The sequence below is a fragment of the Phyllostomus hastatus genome, unplaced genomic scaffold, assembly GCF_019186645.2.
Source record: "Phyllostomus hastatus isolate PE091 unplaced genomic scaffold, TTU_PhHast_1.1 phas_scaffold_1674, whole genome shotgun sequence".
In the NCBI taxonomy this organism is placed as follows: Eukaryota; Metazoa; Chordata; class Mammalia; order Chiroptera; family Phyllostomidae; genus Phyllostomus; species Phyllostomus hastatus.
Genome location: NW_025334011.1, coordinates 30,087,557 through 30,109,880, shown reverse-complemented (window position 1 = coordinate 30,109,880; position 22,324 = coordinate 30,087,557). Strand labels below are relative to the sequence as shown.

Sequence of the window (22,324 nt, the reverse complement as noted above, 5' to 3'; positions counted from 1 at the left end):
AGTGCACCTTCAGGGAAGGTGGAGCTCTGCCCTCTTCAGCACTCAGATGAGACTGCATATCACTCTGATGGTTGCCACAGGTGTGTGTGCACATGTATTCAGTAGCGTCTTAAAGTGAACTGTGATCGATTCCTCAGAAAGAAGCATGGCTGAGGTCTGTTTCTATGGAACAGTGCTTCTCAAACTTCACTGTGCACACGCACCTCCCAGGGATCTGGTGCCAGTGCAGGTCTGAGTCGGGCCGGAGACTCAGCATTTGTAACACATTCCCAGATGATTCAACACTACTGGTCCAAGAACCACACTTTGAGTAGCAAGACTACGCTGTGCTTTTGGGCAGGTAATCAGCATATATCCAAATAAAGAGTGGAGAAGGATGCAAGGCAATCACCACCTCTTAAACCTTGGGGTTGATGAAGATTCATTCTTCTAGCAGTGGTTCTCAAAGTTGCCTGACCACTGCAATCACTTGGGGGAACTTTAAAAAATATTGATGTCAGGTTTCCACCTCGAGAGAATCTAATTTCATTTGCCTGAGGTGTGGTGTGGGCAGAGGCAGTGTCAGGAGCTCCCCAGCAAGTCCACAGTGTAGAAGTGAGAATCACTGCCCCAGCTGTTGATGCAAATGGGTTTGATTAAACCTGAAGACCACTTCCCTTTTCTTCATCTATTTCTTTACAAATTCATCTAGTTCATGTATCATTTTAGGTAAATGGCCACATAAATATTAGTATTGTCTCTCTGGATCTTCCTCAGAGAATGGAAATGAGAAAGAAATCATCTTGTTCAACTTCCTTCTTGTCAGTGAGTGTAATGCCATGGACAGACTGGCATTTGCACTGTGAATCTCTGATTCTTTAAAACAGTGTGTCTGGCATAATCTTGTAGAAAAATTGTAGGGACATGATTTCTAGAAAAGAGCAACAGGCTCAGAGTGAGGAGACATACGTTTCTGTTCCACCTCCACCATGAAGTGGCTGTGTGACTTGCAGCCTGTCACCTAACCTTTCTGGGTGTCAGTTTCTTCACCTATTAAGTGAGGGGATTGGACAGTATCATCTTTTTTTATATAACTAACCTTTTAAAAATATCTATTTATTTTTTAGAGAGGGGGAGGGAGGGAGGGAGAGAGGGAAAGAAACATCAACATGTAGCTATCTTTTGCACGCCCCCTACTGGGGGCCTGGCCCACAACCCAGGCACATGCCCTGACTGGGAGTTGAACCAGCCACCCTTTGGTTTGCCGGCCAGCACTCGGTCCACTGAGCCACACCAGCCAGGGTGACAGACCATTTCTAAAAACACTTTTAGCTTCTATAGCTCATGATCTATAATGAGATCTGGTCTGTTCTCCTTTGCATGCCCTCTCTTTCTCCAATGACCCAGAGAAAAAACATTTAAATAAATAGAGACCCACTGAAATTAGCCACAGGATTGCACAGGCTTGTGACTCTTAACTTTTATTTTCCTTACCGATGACATTAATTTGTGTTAATGACCTCTAGAGGTTTTCTATCTGGACAACCTGGACTGAAAAGTGATTTAGGTGACCTAGTGGTTGAGATTCTCTAATAAATGACTCAGTGGTGCTTGTGAGATTTATTTTTTTAGGGGTTGTGATAATAGTAAAGGCCTCTAAAGGCTGTAGAAGAAATGTAAGGGAGAACTCATCAAAGTCTCTGCTAAAGCTCCTCTTCCCATTTAAATGACAGTTTACAAATATTAGTAAGTCATAAATGAATTAACCATGAACTAGGATGAGAGGGTGAGGTTAGCCTGAACTAGCTGACAGCTGTCTCTTATACAATACTTGTATCTAGTTGAAGAAGGGCAGTTACCAGCCAAAAGAGATAGTCATTGATTTGTCAGAAAACTTTCTCTAACAGTCAAAGAAACTTTAACTCCTGGGTTTAGAATGACAGAATTCTAGTTGAAAAGGCAACTAGAGGGGGGAAAAATATTACTTACAGCTTTGTTGTTATTTTCTTAGTATATGACGTCAGAGGCATATAAAGCTCTCAGCACTGTGCTCAAGACATAGTAGTAAGGATTCAATAAATGTTAACTATTACTATTATTTTTTAATTGAACATTTATTGTTATTGGTTAAAATTGTCTTAATTCTGAAAGCCATTGAGAAATATCAGTCATGTAGATAAAACATTTATAAAACCAAAGCGTGCTAGAAACATACTTCTTCTGGAGTTTCATAACTACTTTATACCCAGAATTTAACATGCAGCGACAGCAATTAATTCTCTAAATCCTAATTCCTATGGCTTGTCAACAATTCATCTACTGCACAGGCGGCAAACACATCCGGCCCTCTACCTTGTTTTATCTGGCCCAGCACCTTGTTTCTACCTGGTGGTAGTGCTGAGATCTCGCTTACTGGTTAAGGAGTAGTTACACTTATCCAGTCCTAAAACTACATTCGGCCCTTTGAAGGCAACTGCGAGGTTGAATGTGGTCCCTGGTGAAAATGAGTTTGACAGCCCTGATCTATACTGTACTGGCCACCATGTACCATTTAATACAAAACACCTGGCACAGTTTTCTGGTCTGTATTTAAATATACGTTCTTCTGAAGAAACGCAGTATATATGTTAGCCAGTACAATAAAACACTGGATTTTATCACTCAAATATATTCTGTTGACCCACAGTCACTTAGTTTACTCTTCTGGGGTGAAGGTGAGTTTCAAGGGAACCTAGTCACTCGCACACTTGGTCCTTCCCGCCCTGATAGAGAACAATAATGCAGGAAGCAGAGGCCTGGGGAAGACACCGACCTGGTCTGACCCCACATGTTAACTAATGGTGACACAGCATCCTAGCTCCTGCTCCCAAAACCAAGACAGCGGCAGCCATGACCTTGGTCTAAGCCTCCACAGTACATCCACTTATCTACATTCACATCAACACAGAAATCACAACGTGATGACTAGACAGAATTAACCATGTCACTCGCCCTAATATCTCAGTCAATACCTCAGCCTTTGATCCTAACTTGCTTCTGGACAAAAAGGGAGAGCAGAGCAGATGGCTGGATGGGGACAGAGAGAAGGGACACCTGAGCTGCCTGGACCACACAGACCCAGTCTCCTTGTGTTCGACGTTGCTGCTCAGTGGGGCTGCTGAGGGGATTGTGCACAATCTTGTGTGGTTACAGCAAATTTCTTAGTGCCCATGTTTGTGGTGGTGAGTTTGGTCCCATCTTTAGAAACAGAGGATTCAGACATTTTGATGGTCACACGGACTTCGCTCTCATAGTCCACACCCACAGCTTGTGGTCCTGCTAGTTCATGCTCCAGGTGGCAAGTAATAGGATTCGTGAGCCCAGCCCCCATCTGCCCTTGCCCTATGGACAAGAGCTGAGTTGGGAGTGGAGGCCAGCGGGATAGAGCCAGGACATTAGGATGCAGGTTGTGGATTGGGACCAAAAGCCTGTGGATGCAGATAAAGAAAAGCACCCTAATAACATGAATGTTAATGAGATGATATTGGAAAAGCTACACTCCTCTGAAGAAAGGTGCTGCATTTATAATCATTTTTGCAAAGCAGGCCCTCTTACAGTATGGACAGCCTTGGCTTTGAAGCTCCCTCTTAGAGATCGTGCTGTTGGTCACCTTGTCTGCAACGCCGCACCGGCCCAGCATTTTCAGTGACCTCTGCTTGTGCAAGAGAACATGGCTTCTCATCTCGGGTAGAGTGCACGCCACGGTGCCCGTGCTCACATGGTGGCAGGTAGGCTCTCCAGGAAGGCCCCAGCTGACTTCTAGGAAGGTATACTTAGCAAAGCACTGGAGCCAGAGGCTCTGCCACTTGGTGAGCTCACCATGGGACATCATTAGTTGTAGTGGTGACACTATGAGTGGTAGCTGAGGATTTGGATTGTTTTAGGACCGCTCCAAAGGAAGTAAACATGGTCATTCTGATCTTATCAGGGAAGCATTGGAAGTACTGAGGGGCACACTTCCTGCTGAAACAGTGGGCAGGCAAGATCCAGCACCTGCAAGCCTCTACCTCGTGAACATCGAGTGGATGGGACCTACACATCAGAGGCCAGAGACGGTGGTTTAATCCTGACTGTCTAGCAACTCAGTTACCAGCTGTGTAACCCTGGACAAGTCGCTCGTTTTGAGTTTCCACTTTCTTATCAGTAAAGGGGGCTTCACGACACATGCCTGTGGAGTTGTGACGACCCCAATATCATCCTAGGGCTTGCATATGGTGCCTAATAAGCGGGCAATCAACAGTCGCTTTGTAGCCATTTTTATTGTGCTGTGTTGACCTCCTGAGTCATGCTCCCCACTCCCTAAGATGTGGTGAGTGCCTTGCCAAAATCCGCCGTCAGGAGGCCAAGCTATGGAAAGTGTTAGCAGCTGTGACTTCTAATTCTAGTTCTGTCACTTCTTTGCCAGGGGAGGGCAGAGAAGTTAATTTAATCTGCTGGCATCTCAGTGTCCTCAGTATAACAAGGTGAACGCTATCAATACATCACCTGAAATATTTTTAGAAGGGGTGACAAACAGCACCATAAAGCCATCTACAAACACAGGCAACTCACTTAACAATGGGAACCGGGGACAGGAATCAAACAAATAAAAGAAAGCCATCAATAATCCTTAAACCTCATTAGGTTAAACACCCTTACTTGTCAAACCAAGGCTGTAAGCAAGGAATTAGACTGACTTGTTAGAGTTCACTGCCTTCCCTTTCCTCTGTGTCCTACTGGAAAAATGGTGAGTGCTAAGCTCCCTGTTGGTTCCCAACTAGAGGTAAGAGGGAAGCATATGCCAGGAGATTCTTAAAAAAAGAGGATAGCTAAACCTGTAATGGTTTAGCTTTGTCTATACAAAGGACTCTGAAATGACTAATCCTTAAAACAAGTTATGTAAATCTCTATCTATCTATCTATCTATCTATCTTATTACCTATATACCTATGTGTCCACCTATCTGTCTTCCTGCCTATCTATTAGCTGTTTTCTCTGCCTCAATCTATCTGTCTAGATTTCTTCAAACTCCAATGGGACATTCCTGTAGGCAGCGTGTGGAATGTGAAGGACAGTTCACTGCAAAGGACTCTTAGAATCACTTCATCCAACCACTCTGTTTTGCAGATGAAGAAGGGATGGGCTTTGAAGCATTTCTAAGTACTGATGGAGGAGGAGATGACAGCATAGTATGTGTTTTGAGTACCAGTGGGAAGTAATGTCAGTCAGGAACAAGAGAGTAGGAGAGAACATTTGTCACCATGTCCCTTTCTGCACTCTCCCTCAGGTACTGTTTATTGTTTATCCTTTCATCTTGTGACTTGTAGTAACAGCAGTAATGATATGGTCCTCAAATATGGCTTTATTATCAAAACAAAGTTAATAGCTTATGTCAATACTAATGGGACTTCCTGAGCACCTGTGTGCAATGACAGTCTATTGCTAAAACAAGCAAAGGACATATAATGCTCTTCCCCTGCCTCTCTCCTTCCCAGGGGCCAGTGTGCTTCCCTTGTGCTTAACCAGATCTGGCCCAGGGGTGGGGCCCAGGCTCCCCCTGATCATGGTCCCCTCCCCCCAGCTCTCTATTTCTCCAGGGGTGGGGAAGAACCCTGCGGCTCATGTCATATATAGTACGCCTGCACTTCATGTCATCAACAAGCTCTGTGACTTTAAGTGAAACAACATATAACGAAACCAATTTTGCCATAAGCTAATTAATATAAATAAAAGTTAAAGTCCTACAACATCTCATTAACGTTACAATGAAATGATGTCATTTGAGGACCTGCTGTACTGACCCGCCCCCTTCACCTGGACAGTCTGTCGAGCTGTGCCCAGCCCACATGTGAAAGGTTCCAGTTCCTTCCAGGACAACGGTCATATATTGGGGTGATGAATTCTCATGGAGGCCTCATACTCTAGAGACAGAATGGGGATGATTTTCCAGCTTGATTTCAAACCCTTCCCCCTTTCATATGACTCTCACGACTTGCCCCTCTGCAATTCCACAGACTTTTATCATATTCATGAAATTTTTTTTCTTTCCACCATCTTCTTTTGAAATCTTACCAACCTCTTGGGAACTGAGGTCAATATAAGTGAACTTAGTATTCCCAATTTAAACTTGAGGTGTCATGAAGAAATGACTGTCTCGAAATCAACTACTGCTTCATTCTGCCCTGTGCCACCACACCATGTCCTCACATAACAATTAGACACCAGGATTCCTCAAACGACGACTCGACAATTTTGCACATCCAGCCAGGCACCTGTGCCAGGCCATTTGCAGCTCATAAACCCTCAGAATACTCCTATGCATTAGGTATATAGTTGAGACTGTGATGTCTGTAAAATAAAACACTGAGTTCTGTTTCCGACAAGTGGTGTGGCGACTCCTTGTTTACCCCATGCTGGCTGGGCTGTTTGGCTCAGTCATTTCCAACTTTTCACCAAGGACCCTCCCCATCCCCATTAATTTTCTCCTACAGACATTCTTGCTTTCAGTAGTCCATATTTTAAAAGTAACTAGATTTTAATTAGTTAACTGGAGACACGTGTAAATAATCACCATTCACAGTTATTGAATTAGCAAAGCAAAAGCATCCTCTATTTGAGTGGCACATGCATGCACCTTTATCATGGCTGAAACAGTGAATTCCTAATGTCCTTTTATAAAGTATTAAAATATACTTTCCCAGACCTCTGGGGCTGGGACCTGCGGACTGGAAATCACTAGGCCAAGGGTTTCCTCTATCCTCCAACTTTCTCTCCAGGGTCTCTCCTGGTGGCAATCCTGCCATCTGGCTGAGTCCCACTGGCAGCTGCTTCTCCACCTGGAGCCCTTCTCCTTCACACGGCTTGGCTCCCAGGGTGGGCAGGGGCTTCTGCACCCCACAGAGAAGCTCCTCTATAGCCACACCATGGCCCGTCTTAGTCCTTTCAGAAGTCAGCCCAAAGAAAGGCCTTATTTTCTGTGTAGCCTGTATTTCTCTGGGACTTAAGTATTCTATTACAACAGCCCAGGCAGCAGGGAATTAGCTGGTTTGGGTTAGGCCTATGAGGCCAGATATTTCGGCCCAGACCAAATTCTGCAGATGTAAATCTGAAGAATGTACACCAAATGGATGTCCTGAGTGGTACATCCCACAGCAAATGCACTTTGTATGGTGGACTGTCCCAGCAGGAGAGTTCACGCCCACAGAAACTACCACGTAGAAACAATGTTTTATAAGCACTTCTCCTCAGGGCCTTAGGAAGCTTTACATACCTTATCTCATTCTTCTGTTAAGTAGGTGGAAGACAGGATTATCATCATGAAAATGGTAGTTCTCAAGAACCTTGCACACGCACTACAACTAGCCATGACTCTGATTCAAAGCAGAAACAAACTGGTAAGAGGTGTGCGGAGGGACCGAGGCGCTTCATGGAGTCTGGCATCGGCAACAGAGATGGTGGCACAGTGACTGGAGGATGCTCGCAGACCCAACAGAAAACGCGATGTTTAAGCTAAATCTTCCTGTATTTATATGGCTCAACTGATATCCACGTGTAGATGTGTGAATGTCAATTTATCTGTAGGTGTTTGGAGCTCTATATAAATATGTATAGATATGTGTATATGAAATAAATTGTATCGTTATACACACAGGTAATAACAAATCCATATTCATCTTATATTTTAGAGCATTTGGAATACTTGGGGGCAGAATGATCATTTTTGAAATAAAACTTGGCTCCTTTGGAAATATTTTATAAAACTAACCCTTTCTGGCCTCCACTACCCCAGAGCTATTTGTTAAACGTTAACTGCGCAGAGGCACGGTGGCGGACTCTATCTGTCAGTGACTCAGCTCCAAACAGCACAACTGCTATCGCACCCCCAGTACCTAGAACAGTGCCCAGCAAACGGTCACAGTTTAGTGAACATGGGCTGTATGAGTACAGGAATGTTCCCCACGGCCCATGATTTTGAGGACTGAAACCCGTTTGTAGAGAAAGGTATTTTGGCTGTTTTTCATAACAGTTTCAAATAAAACACATGTAAAAAACCCATTTTTTTCTAGTTTGACTTAGTTTGGCTTTGAATCAAATGGGATGCTTTGGGGGAAATTTCCATCATAATGATGACATGAGGTTTGAGAGATTTTATGACAGAAATAATGATAATGATAAAATAATAACCATCATGACTCGGAGAACAAAGGCATTAAACACGTATTAATAGTTAGCAGAGGTGGTTCAAGGAAAATGACCACCTTAAAATGCATTACAATGGACAAATTGAATTTGGTCCCAGTGAGAGCCAAGCTGTCCTACTGAAAGGATATTAAATCCTGGCATTCCACTATTAAAGGACACAGGGGGACAATTCTATGGAGAGTTGCGTTACAATCTGCCTGGGAGGAAAGCGCCTACCCACATAGGTAAATTATCTCTTCCAGGGCAAGCCAGGAAGGGGTTCATTCACTTTGTGTGGGTGAACACACTTGTCCCAAGAGGCCGTTTTATTTACAGCTTCTTCCCACTGGATCAGGCTCATTTGTTTTTATATCTCGAATCTACGTGCAGTGCGTGCTCACACTGCCTGCGTTATTATAAAACACCTTTCAGCATGCCGCCGCCAAAATGGGGTGCTGCAAACAAATGTTCTCTCAGGGCAGTAACTCCTTAATATAAACTGCATTTAATAAAACTGGTAGTGATTCTAAAAAGGAACGGAATAAGGCATATTCAGAGAAAATGTCTGGAAGAAATTTGCAATTAATATTTTACAGGACATTTAGATTCCACTGATTCCTTCTTGCTGTTAAAATTTAAGAGCTTTTTCAAAACCATATTCCTCTGTTATTACACCCTTAATTAAATTAATTTATACAGTGAATGCCCTAATGATACTGCTGCAGATTTTCAATCAAAACGCCTTATAGCTAGAGACAGTATGTGCTAAGACCTTGAAGAAAGAATGACATAAGCCACAGTGCCGTCACTGCCACAGGGGTATTTGGTCTTCACATCTGATGGCTGAAAGCTTGTGGTGGTTGGTCTGTGCCTCAATTAAGGTCTTCACTTTATTTTTTTAAGTAAGCTAAATTAGGTCAGTGAAAACAAAATGAATCTTCCAAGTTGCCTTTCCAAAGATTTCTCTCTGGGAAATACAATGGCAAATGATGACGCTTCTATTGAATGAATCGATCAGTTAGGTTGTGCCTACCGGAAACCCTACACAAAGGAAGCTATCCGTAAGCCAAATGCTGTACTGTTAGAGCAGAGGCAATGAAAATCTGTCCAAGAACACGAACTGTGGAAAGAGTCAGTCTCCCAATTTTGCACCAAACTCAATAGCTCATCAAGTAGCCCTGCCTGTGCAGGCACAGTCACAGTAGGCTCTTCAGGCTGTAAGAGTGTGACTCACTAGGGAATTCCAAGGGGGGGGAGAGAGAGAGAGAGAGAGAGAGAGAGAGAGAGAGAGAGAGAGAGAGAGTGAGAGTGTGTGTGTGTGTGTGTGTGTGTGAGTGTGATCAGAATAGCTTAGACCCCTTAGTACCCAGTAGGCATCCAGTAACCATTAGTGATTTATTAATCTAATAAAATGCCAGTCATAAATAAGGTACTGCACTTAGAATTTGATCAGTTGCTTATGCTTCAAGCTGCCATTTCTAAAAGAGAACATGATCAAACCAGGGAAATGAACACGGGACTCCCATCCTTTGCTCTTTGGGTTGAGCTGTCCAATTTAGCTCCCTTTATTTTTAATATTCTATTTCTAGGGTTCACAGTGAACATCTCAGAAGATGTTATGACCCAGTATCTTTCTCAATCATGAGGTAAGAGACAGGCTTGAGAAATGGTTCCTCAGTGACCTCGCACTGATGAGTCTGGCCCTGATCCTTGACCCCATGCCCTGCACCTTCCAGGTAAAGGGACTCTATAACCCATACGGGGCACATGAGGAAAGGTGTCTTTATAGAGAAATCTGAGAGCAGACACAGTCAACTGCATTACACATAGTCCCGCTGGCTTTTTTCCTCTCACATCCTAACCAAGTTCTTTGTTTCTCTCAAGAAGGAGAGATGGTTTCTAAACCTAATTTTGGTTGCATGATAAAAGTGCTGTATGATACAAAATACCAACAGCAAAAGAAAATAGAAAACAAAACAAAACGAAACAAGAACCCTGAACACCCAGCACTCTTTGATCTTGTTTTAAATTGAATGTTTTGGACACTTTAGAAGAAAAGGCAGCAAGTGCCTTTTTAATGGATTTTATCCGTAGGAAAATGATTATAAGCAGGAAAGCTTTAAAGTGTCAGCTGGTGATGCATTTTTTCTTTATCCCTTTTATTTTTATTCAGAGAGATATTAAAGGCATATGGCAAAGTGCATCATTAATTTCTTATTAATTTCATAACATGAAGGCAACCAGTAAAAATAGTAGTGGTACGACTTTAAATTACTGAACTCACTTGGTATTTAATGAGAGGCCGAGCACAGCAGGGCTTCTGTTAAATTAAGTTGTGCCTTGCATCACAGTGGGGAAACAGGTGTATATTGGTTTAGAATTATGGAAATGTTGACTAATTCCAAGGATTGCAATCAAACAGCAAGGCATCCTATAATATTTTTTCTCCAAGAATATGCATTAATCTTTTATGTCTGGTCCCATTTCTTCTTGTCCACCAAAAGCTCACAGATGAAAGGAAACCACTTTCATGATTTTCCTGTAGCTGTTAAGGGTGATATTTATCAGATAAAGCTACACATGAATTTAAGACGTAGACCTTGGTTCCTATTTACCTAATTGGAAATGGCAAGTGCAGCCGCAGTGCGCGCGCCGTGGAGGCTCTGAGCCTGCAAATCAGACCCGACATCTCCAAACTTTCATTTAACCCGCCTCAAGTAATTGGGCATATGAAATTGAACTGGATAAAAAGAAAACCCAAACAATCCACAAACCATCTTTTCTAACCCCCAAATCACTGTCCTTAATAAGGGGTCTCCAAATTTACCATCCCTGACTTCTGGATGCAGAGTTTTTAGGGAGAAGAGAGAGACATATGTGATTTTTAAAAAATAAATTAAGATGCTATTTATTTGCTAAGAAAAGGGTCCGAGTAAGATGCCCCAAACAGGAGCATAGTCATGGGTCACTTGCACGGTTTTCAACATGGCTCAGTTGTCATGTTAACTCTGGGTTTCTTGAGGGCATCTTCACATATGAAGATGGCATGTGGGGAACTATGCTTTTTTTCAGGACAAATTAAAAGTAACCAAGCTTTGCATTAGTTTTAAACAGGATGTGATCTGGCATCAATATACCCTAAATGCTAAATGAGCATTCATCATTTCAAGTATTTTTTAAAAATACACATGGAAGGGATTTGGTTGTGTCACTCGATAATATGATCTAAATGCTGCAACCTCCCAGAATTTACTTTGGAATAATCCCATTTATATAGAAAATGAAACTGAGGTACTACTTTTGGTTTAAAAAGTCACTTAGACCTACTAAAAGCTGCCTTACTAACCCCCCCCCCCTCATAAGTTTCAGGGAGAAGTAGTTAAATTAAACTGGGAGGGAGGATTCTCCTACCACGCACTTGCTTTGCTGAGCCTCTCTCTGATGTGCTCACATGAAAAGGGGAAAACCAATGTGGTGTGGTTCAAGACCAAGGCTCACAATTTATTGCTTTTGGGTTACTAAGCAGCTAATATATTGATAACCTTTTGTTGAATAGCTTGTCATCACAAATATCATGAAATTTTCAGTGGATCTAAGGGGAATTAAACAAATGCTTTCTTTTCTGGGGGTAATGGGAGGTAAAATGCCCATGTGTGTGCACACCTACAGAGGTGGCTAAATGACACAAAGTTAGTATTATATGCTGAGAACATAAGGGACATTATGTGATCTTTCTTCTGTTATCACCGAACCAGGCTTCAATAAATCGGCACCACTGCACTGCTTACCACAGGTTCCTCATACAACCGACGCCCATCATTCTGACATCAACTTGTCACTGATTTCCATGTCAATGGGGAAAATATCCAAACAGCACAGGGAAATTTATACTAGCATGCATTATATAAAATTGACACAAAACTCCAGAAATCATGTATTCTGATGAAGTAGCTATATAAATCAGTTCATTTCTAGTGAACTGTACTCATCATCGAATATTACTGGGAAGGAAATGGAAAAAAGGGGTAAGCTTTGTATTTTCTGTTCTCTATCAACATGCAGCCACAAATTGGGCATTAAAACACTGACTTTGTTAACCACCAAGGACTGTTTAGAAGCCATTAGGAGGTTTAATATTATGGCTGTACAGAGTACATTTTGTCCTTTCAAAAGAAAAATCTAAAGACAAAATTTGAAAAGGGGCCCTGGTGAGTAAAAGCTTTTCCTTTTCCATTTGCTTCTCTTGTGTGTGTTGAGTTTTTTTCCCCCCCTTTTTAAAATCTTAGCCCACCCAATACTCTTTGGCAGCCGCTGTGACCCAGTGGGGTCACTCTGATTTTCTAACCAGGGGACACACTATTTGAGAGCTCTTTCTGTCAGCATTAATGCCAGTGCTTCTTTACGGGGCCGGCCGGCTGGTTTGGCTGCTGCAGAGGAACGGAGGGGTCAGCACACACTCCTCAAAAGACCAAAGTCATTTTTGGCACTAAGAGCCCATAACTAGCGCCTTCAGTTGAAAGGACCATTTTCAAGCAATAAAGTGATTTTGGTACAAAAGTAAACCGACTCACCCCAGGTAAAGTTTTAATATTGTGCAGTGCATTCTGGGCCTCAAGTGCAGCTTTTCTTGTATAAAATGTTACGAAACAACAACCTACAGAGAGAAATGAAAAGGTTTTAGAAATTTCTGTGAATGCTTTGCTTAGATATAATGGAGACTGTGGCGAACAAATAATCTACTTCAAAGGATGCACAATTTAAAAATAATAAAGTACATGAGAACAGTAATAAACAACATCTCAAGCATTTACATCGTGCCTTTCATCCTAAGTCATATTTATTAGCTGTACCCGTGGCAGAGTGATCTGTGCGCCAGCTCCCTGGAACACAGCTCTTCAGAAACGATGGGAGGTGGTGGGTGAGTTGTTAATGGGACTTGTGGTGCACAGCCTCACAAAGAGAAGTGTTTAATCACAGCAACAATAGCAGAAACTCACATTAACTATAATTTCCTTAAAGGGTATCTCTAGAACATCACACTTTTAAAACACTTTCTAAACTCACTGGTTTAGACAACTAGATTGTAAGCTTCTTCAAAACTGGCATAATGCTCCATTATTTTTTATCTCCACCATGGTACATAATGTGAATTCCCATACAAGAGATACTCAATATTTGTTTGCCAGAATGAAAGATTATTCTATTTTAACTAGCTAGCAATTAAGTTACAATACAGGTGGACACATGCCCAAACAGATATTTGCATGCTCTGTCCCACATATTTAATACGGCTGTGGCACATTGACTGGTAATCTCTTGGTTCTGTATTTCCAAGAGCTGATGGGTGTCCAGCTGAAGGCCCCTCCAGGAGAGGCTGGCATACACCCTATTCCTATCCAGCTCCTTCCACCAAAGAAAACGGTGTCAAATCATAGACCATTCCTCCTGTGTTCTGAAGGGTGGCTGACCCCTTCCTAAACTTGTAGCTAACTAAAGATATTGGTTAACATATCTGGTTAAACCAAATAAAGATATCAGTTAACAATCTGTTAAATAGCATGCAGTGTCTTAGCATGACCAGGCTTAAAAAAAAGGTATGGACAAAACTAAAAATTTAAAGAGAAAAGATGCCATCTCTGATCAGGGCTGTTTTTGGTAAGCTGGGCTAGGAAAAGAGGGGAGAGATGCACTCACCAAGACTGTGCATATTTTACCCCACTTTACTAAAGGATCCTAAGGCACAGAGCCAGAGACAGGTACAGCTCTGAGAGGCACTCCTATGCCAACGACAGCAAGCAGCAGGAGAGAGACACACAGCACTCAGGTATTAGCACTGGTTTTATTTGGGGGAATGATGCAAAGAAGACCAAGGGCAAAAAAAAAAAATGACACACTTGGAGAGTGGTGAGTTGGCACCACTAGCCAGCTTTAATTGGCATTCTTTTTTCAAAACAAAAACTCATTCAAAGGAGTAGGGGAAAATAAAGTGCAATACTATTTGTATAGCACTCCTAAATGCATCAAAAATGACTCCTCCTCATTTGGAAAGAAATTTAAAAACTTGCCATATATTTGATTTCAATGAATCAAATATATATGATTTGTTGAAGTCAAATATGCAAAACCTTTACCTTTTGGACAAAGTAGAGTATGACCATAGCTCCTCGGCATTTAAAAAAATCCATGCATCCAAGGATAGGAAACCCCTAACATAAATCACTGGCATGACAGAAGAAATTGAAAATTATGAAATTTCTTTAAAGAATCACAGATGGGCAGACTGACCATTTTTATATGAGCTTTTCATTCTAGCTATTTGGACTTCTTTGACCAGAGTTCATGCAGCCATGCTGCCTGATGGTAATTTTTTTTACTGAACTAAGCAAATTAATGAGTGGTTTTAGCTTCACTGGCATAACATAAGCCTAAGAAAAGCTATAGGAATTGCTTTAGATCAAGGAATAATTTAAAAACAGCAATGTAAAGTCCCAGCTTCCAGTATTCACTGTAATAGCTCTAGGAAGAAAAAATACCAAGTATACTTTGTTAGGCTTGGTATAGAAAGAAATGCAGAAAAAGGAACATCGATTGCCTTCTGAAAGCTTCTAACAACCAGACTCTCAGTAAGTTCTCCTTTCCTACTCCTGGGCTTATGGGGATAGATTTGAGATAAGAAAGCAATGGGGAAGGCTCTGAACTTCAACCTCAATAATCAGAGCTTCAAAAAAGAGGCACAATCTGATACTTTCAAGCACGTGGATTTGGGAGGTGTGATGGTTAAAGAGAGAGTTAGGGGTGGAATAGAAGTTATACAATAGTTTGCTTGCCTGGGACGATGGCAGTTAAGGAAGATGGAAAACAAATGCCAGTCTGGCCATGCTCAGGGCTAAGAATGAAGCGTTCAGATGGGTGTGAAAGAACAGTGAAATGACAGGGAAACTGGAAATAGAGGACAAACCATGCTAAGATAAAAGCAGCAAGGAACAAAGATGACACCAGCTGAGGGAAGCCTGCATGTATGGCCGACCGGAAGAGCTCTGACCAACACACAGCGGTCTCAGGAATAAAGCAAGTTCTCCTGCCTTAACTGCCCAAACAAAATGCCTACCCTTCCCCCTGCCTGGAATCCACTGGGAAGGTACAGTTCACTTCCTATTTAACCTGGTGCCCATAGGGATGGCAACATTTAACTCTTCCTAGCTATTTACATCTTAGTATAAATGTGGCTAATGTGCTTTCCTTTTGAACAAGGTTCTTAGTGAATGGAAGGTGGTTTTCATGGGGGTTTTGTGTTTGAGAAAAGGCAAGTTTGAACCTGATGTCTGAGCAGTGTGGGATGGGTGGGGATGGAGAGGGGAGTCTAATGTATAGAAGGGGAAATAAGAAGATACCCCAAATGTCAATCTCTTCCCAATTTCATCTGGGGTCCCCTCTGCCTGTATAACTGGTAAGTTGAAACTGGCATTTTTTTATTACTGATCATCTCCAAACTATGCACAGCTCTTAACTCTTTCTTTATGTACATTTAAACAAAGGTCTTTTTGTGTTTTGTTTTGTTTTGTTTTTAATTAAGATGATGCCAAGATCAGCTCGAGTTCTGGTTGTAATACACAGACTATACAGAATAACATTAGTGACATGCTCTTCTCACTGCTCATTGAACCCCAATTCCTACAGCTCAGCTCCGTGGGTGCCATTCTGGAAAACACATCTGGCACCTTTGAAAAAGGTGTCCCATTTCCAGGCGAGCAGAGCTCCTCTCGATAGCCCATGACATGGAGAGCAGAGCCCAGGCTGCACTTCTGCCCTCACTTGTAGCCTCAGCTGGGTACCCTCCTGCCATAAGCAACCTGCAGAAATGTGGGGGTTCTAGGGAAGACAGTATGATTTGGAATATCACCCAAGACTCTTTCCTCTGGGTTCAAACATTTGAAAAATATCTAACTTCCTCTGTAACTTAGTTTCATCACTTCTAAATTAGAGAATAAAAACCAGATCTACCTAAACCCTCCTGTAAACTATATGGACATATAGCCAAGTATTACATTAGGAACAAATTTTTAAAGTCAAAAGTAAAAATTATTCTTTACTTTTCTTGGGCTTAAAATGTCTTATACTTCATTCAGCATGCATACTAATCCACTTAATAAAAACAGTGTTTGATTAAGTTATCTTAAAATTTGCAGGATAAATAGAGAATTACAAACTTCAATAGTCACCTTAAGCACAGCAATCTGTATTTTTTCCCTCAATGGGACTTGTCTGTACACTTCCAGAATAAGAATGTGTTAAAGACTCTTTATTTCTGTGAGTACTCTTTAAAAGCCATACTTTTTTTATCCATCTATCACTTGATATGCTCACTTAAAATTTTAGATTCATTGACCCACGGAGATTATTTCAACAAAGGAAGGGAGAAACGTCATTATTTGCCTTGATATGGTAATTATCATGGAAAAAGGTCAGGGAGCTACTACAGATCCCAGAAGACCCATGAAGGTTGAACAAGGATGGAATTTTTTTCTTGCCTACCCTAACTGGATGTACAGCTGTTCAGGGAACCACCTGTCTCTGTGATTTCCCCACGCCAGCTGTAATGCAGGTCTGAAATGTACTGGATGCATTTTCAGGTCAGCTGCAACACCAGATGGCTCGGCAATCTGATTCTGGGGACAGACCTCCCTCCTTCAGCAGTTCTGTTTCCCACAGACAGCATCGTAAGGTGGGTGGTTAAACATCTACATTATCCACAGGTGCTCTTTGGTGGTCAGTGGCCGCAACGTGCACTGGAGGGGACTAACCCTCCAGCTTTGGGGATTCCAGTATCCTTCCTGGAACCCACCTTTCCCTGCCACCCATGAAGTTCTCCATGTTGAACATGGCAGTGACCCATCGGGGGACTCTGGGGAATTAGCAGAGGCTAACGCAGTTTGATGAGTCAGGTGCTTCAGCAAGACTCAAACCTCCTTTTTCTGCTTAATGCTGCTAATTTTTGCTGCTTCACATTTTTCTGCTTTGCTCATTTGACACTAATAAGCACTTGTACTTCACAATTCTTGTCACCTTTATCCACTTATTCAGGAGTTTCTGTCAGTGGCAGCAGCCACCTTACAAAAGATGAACATGATGTTCCACACCAGCCTACTCCGTGGCAACCCAGTTTTCTACAGTTTCATTGATACAATGAATTGTATCAGTAAGAGCTCTGGATTTTGGAGCAAAAAATATATGTCCACCGTTCACATGTCTATTTGTCGATCCTATCCCACTGTTCCTCAGAAGGGCTTTTCACACTCACAGGCGAAACAGGTTCAGAGGCAAAACTTGAGAGGTGATTCCAGAACCACACACAGAGCCTCACATACCCACTCCTGAGGACCCCTCTGCTGATCCTCAGGGGATGCAGGTGAGTCTGTATGAAAGGTCCGGGGTAACAGTAAAGCACGCTGCCATGAACGTCTCCTTGTGAATTCATTTTGCTACTTGACTTTGAACATCCAGCAAAGCCCCCAGGAAGACAATGTAGGATAACCCAAGTCTGAGGGTGGAAGGGTGTGGAAGACAAAGATCCCGGAGTGCAGAGTGCTGCCTGTGAAGGCTGGTGGTGCAAAGCCTCAAGTGAGCACCTCAGAGTGGTCAGCAAGCAAGTGGACGCTGGGCACCAAGCGCAGGAAAGAGGTGCAGAAAAAGTCAGCCAGTTCCAGTGTCCCCTGTCTGCCACCCCTCTGCCTGCCTCCACAGAGCCCCGTCAGGAGGACCGGGAGCCGTTTACCACCCGGGTTCCCAAAAGCGGGCAAGTTTAGCAATCTAGCTGCATATGTTCAGCTTGCAAAGTGAAGTGTAATCAGTAGCATAATTGTGCAATAAAACCAGACCATCTTGTATCAGAAATTGAGAGTGGCAATTCCCAGAGGGGCTAAGCACTACACAGTCCAGATAGGGCAGTTGGCGTCTGACTCTCTCTCCTCACAAAGAGTTGGTGCTGTCACGAAGGGTTCCCTCAGGTATTTTGCTGGCTTAATTGCTGAATAATTTGAGACAGAGTTATGAGGCTGTAGCTGTTTCCAAAGATTTAGCTCCAAACAAGACAAGGCAATGGCGTGCGTGCGCGCGCGCGCGTGCACACACACACACACACACACAACGGCAGTGTGTTGAAAATCATAAAGACGACACTCAACTTTACTGAAAGACTTTCATTTTAAATGATCAAGTAGATTTATCCTCAAAGAAACCATCTGGATGATCACATATCTTTTCAAACTGCAGCTGTTTCTCTCGAAAATCTTTGCTTGGAAACTCTTGGTAATAATACTCACAGAATTTAAAAAAATAAAACAAAAACCCCCGTGCGTGTGTAGAGGCAGCCAGTTCGCATTATGTCTTGCCACAAGTCAAAGAGCAATCTGCTCACATCGTTCAGTGTTGAGGGTGGAGAACAGCGTAGACACGGCTCTGGAGAACAATACCAGAGATCCAATTTTAAAATGAACTTCATCCCAAAGAAAACGGATGCCCTACTTACTTGTTAAAGGGATTTCCTCCCAGGTTTCCCAACTTTACCAAACTGGGGAGAAGGAGAACTGAGGTTTGAAGCTCCAGAGACACCATTTTTAAGGGCATTTTCTTTAAGCCGCAGACTCTAAAACATAGACAAGGCAGTGTGTGTTTGTTTTATAGAATCTGGGCATAGAGACAGGAGGTCAGTGCCTTGAATGGTTTTCAATTATTGAAATAGTCACCCATCAGCTGTACTATGGACACTTCAGCTCACAGGCCAACAATTTCTGTCTGCTCAAGGGCACAAGGGAGCCAGTCCTGTGTGGGGCTGGTCTATTGACACGCTCCTCAGGGCTCTCCTGGAGCCACCAGCCTGGGCTAAGCATAAGCCCTCCTGTGAGAGGGGCTCTCGTGAAGGGGAGAGAGGGCCTCATTAGAATGCTCTGGTTCTAACTGCTAGTTCTTTCTCTGGTGCCACTCTCCAGCAATACCCTCATGTGGAGAATTGTGGAACATTTTCCAAAGAAGTCAAATAACTCCACAACTTGAGGATGGAGAAAAGAAGGTGAGAAAAATGATTTCCCACAACCCTGTGGCTAAGCTGCTGAAATAAAACAGAGCTGTGCACCTGCTTGCCTGTCTCCTCAGAGGGCTCTGCCCAATGGATGCGCAGAGGATGGGTTCAGGGCCATGTGGTGTCTTACACATAAGAAATGTATCTTTTAAGTCTAAGCAAACAATCACTTAAAAATAGCCACAAAATAATCACCTGATAGTTGAACCCTGCATTTACACTCGTATTTCTTTCTTTTAAAAACAAAGTAATGGTTCTGGCAGACAAATTCAAGATATAGTTGAATTCAGGGCATCAACAGAGAGTCCCCATGTTGTGAACTGAAAATTCCTTTAACAGCTGTCTTTGATTGCCAAGGGGCTGACAGATCAAGGGACTAAGGCTCTGGAAGGCTAAATGAGTGAGCCTGCTCTGGTCTTTCTGTTTCTGTGAATGAAGCTCTCTTCTGTGCACATTTGCAAGCAAGGCAGGTGTCTGGGTCACACAAGTTGCATCGCAATTGGGATCTCGGCTTCTCATCGAGTCAGTAGCACACAGGCCAGCTGGAGTCAAAAGAGGACACTCTGCTCATCCTTGATTCCCCTTGTAGTCTATTTTTTCCCCTCAATCTTTGCCACTATATAGAGAATGTAACACTTTCTCCAGAGTCCAAAGGTTGTTCATCTAAGTGGTGCATTTTTGTGCTCAAGTGACACTCACACACACCAAGGTTTCGACCATTAATCATTGGCCTCACCCCTGCCGAGACCCTAAACTTTCAGTTTCCACAAAGCAGTTAAAGGTTCAAATACCCCATCAAAAATCCCCTGAATTATATTTTTTCAAGAAAACTTAGCAATGACCTTAAAAAAAGGAGTAGTTTACCAGTGGTCTGGAAGGTGACCCTCAGCACCTTGATGAAAAAGACAATGACAAAATGCCATTCTTTGAAAATACACAGATGTTTCAAGAAGTGTGCTGGTGCCTGCAGAGGCCCACATGTGTCCCTGTCCTTGGCCCAAAGTCCACCCACCAAGAAGAACTGGTGCTGCAATTTAAAAACCACGTCAAATGCACTGTTATTAACTGGTGGCCTCTGTCGTCTCGGGTGTGTATTCCTTTTACTCAGGCCTCAAACTGTGGCTTGCCTTAGCGGGGCACGAGGTGGGGCTGCACGAGTTCCCTTCCGGTTCAGCAGGGCACTGTTCTGTGCTCCGGCTTCCCGGGCCTCAGTGGGGCTCCTCCCAACGCTGCACCCAGATGGCTGCAATGGCCAACGCTGAGGTACAAGGGGAAGGAATGAAAAAAGCAGCATTCAAGGCAAAAAGCTAGCTCTGTGAAGAACCTGCAAGAAGATGAGAGTTTTGTTTTCTAAGCCTTTCTCCCCATTTTTTGCTTTAAACTCAAAATGAATAATAAGAAAATTGGAGGAAGTTAACGTGGCATTGTTTTCTCTTGGCTTCTGTGCCCCTTTCATCACTGAGTTTTACAATTTGTTAACTCAACTAACCTAACAAGAAGCTAACAGAAAAGACAAAAACATCCCAGCAGTAATTGGTTGACAGCACCCTTCAAAGTCAATGCCTATCACAGGAGGCTGTGCCACGGACACCCACCCCCACGCAAGACTTTCTGCCTAGAACTCTTTCAACCTACTTTCATGTATGAAAAGACTTTCGTAACCTAAATCTCTCTCATTTGAAACTTCTAACGGTCTCCCAGGACAAAGCTTTCCCCCTATCTAAAAGTGGGTCTTCCATCACTAGCATAACAGCTACCCAATACAAATGCCACATCCTGTAGAAATCAACTTTTAATGAAACCGTATCCAATTAGCTTGGCTTTATAGAGTTTGATATAATTGGCACCCTGATGTAAAAAGTATTACCATCTGGCCACTACCGAGGAAGCAGAGAAACAATGCTGCCATTCTGTTTTCAGCTCTTGAATTATGTGACTGTCACCATTTGGATTACCAAGCGCAAACCCAAGGGAATCCCTTGGGAATTCCAGTGCTAAAGCAGGAGTTGTACTTCTTACTTCTGGCTGCCTGGGCAGGGGTCCTCTGTTCCTCCCAGAACTCTGGCTCAACGTCCCCAACAGGACTACCCGTATACAGCAAATCTGAGCCGACCTTTCAACCAGGGAGAGAACACTGATCTCACCGGCTCCCTGCCATCCTGCACCCTCTCCTCAGACTCTGCACCTGATGTGCCCTGACCACGTTCTGTTAAGTGGCCACAAGCCCTAGGCTACTGCCGGCCTCCTGCTGCCCTGGGGACTTCTCTCAGAGAAACCACCTCCTGGCTCCCATGGCCCTGTGAAGACATGGGCCTGCATCTTCTGCCAGGAAAATTGAGTTTCTTTCTTTCTTTCTTCTTCTTTTTTTCAACCTAGATTAAATCCACTGTATTTTCAAGCCCTTTGGAACAACTGAGGAGGGATGTGCATAGCTGTGCGTGTGCTACAACCCTTCCCCACCCATTATTACATAAACGCCAAGGACAGCAGGACACAGAAAAGGTATCCAGGGCAAAACTGCTGGCATCTGCTTTGTCCCCTTTCCCTGGGCCTCTGAAGTAAGCCACTTATATTAAGCCATTTCAAATGCCCAACACCTGTAAAGTATCTGAAGAACTTGAACGGCACCCCTTTCCCTTGACATGACAATCCCTGCATTTAGCTGTTTCCTGAAATCTCCCACTCTGCCCTAAGTACGCGAAGGGGAGTTTGTGGGTCACGTGCGTGCATGTCAAGGATGAAAGCAGCAAGCAGTGTCTTGTTACAGAAAAGGTCACCTGACCTTTGGAATACAAGGTAGTAAGCAAACTGTGGACTTACATTTTTATCTTTAAATATTAATTCTAGAGCTGGAAGAAGGACCATATTTTTCCTCTAAAGGGAAAAAAATTAAGGCTGACCTTGACAAGCCAACTGTTACACTGCATAGGGCTGTAGTGGGCAATGTCCCTAAACTTGGTGTGACCGGACTGGCTCCCTGGACCGGTGGCTCTCCCCGGAGTCTTGGAGGTAAGGCAGAGGCGGTGCCAGTGGGGGTGGCAGCCGTGGCTCCTTCTCCAAGGGCCCAGGGCT

General features: G+C 43.1%; 1 protein-coding gene across 8 annotated transcripts in view; it reads right to left on the bottom strand.

The window, feature by feature from the left end:
• The window catches only part of CELF2 (CUGBP Elav-like family member 2), a 391,137-nt gene that overhangs the window by 96,621 nt on the left and 272,192 nt on the right, over positions 1–22,324 (bottom strand). For all 8 annotated transcript variants that reach the window (XM_045857938.1, XM_045857937.1, XM_045857934.1 and 5 more), the window contains one exon: positions 12,750–12,832. In XM_045857938.1, coding sequence (XP_045713894.1) covers positions 12,750–12,832 — 83 coding nt within the window. The remainder of the gene's footprint in view (positions 1–12,749; positions 12,833–22,324) is intronic.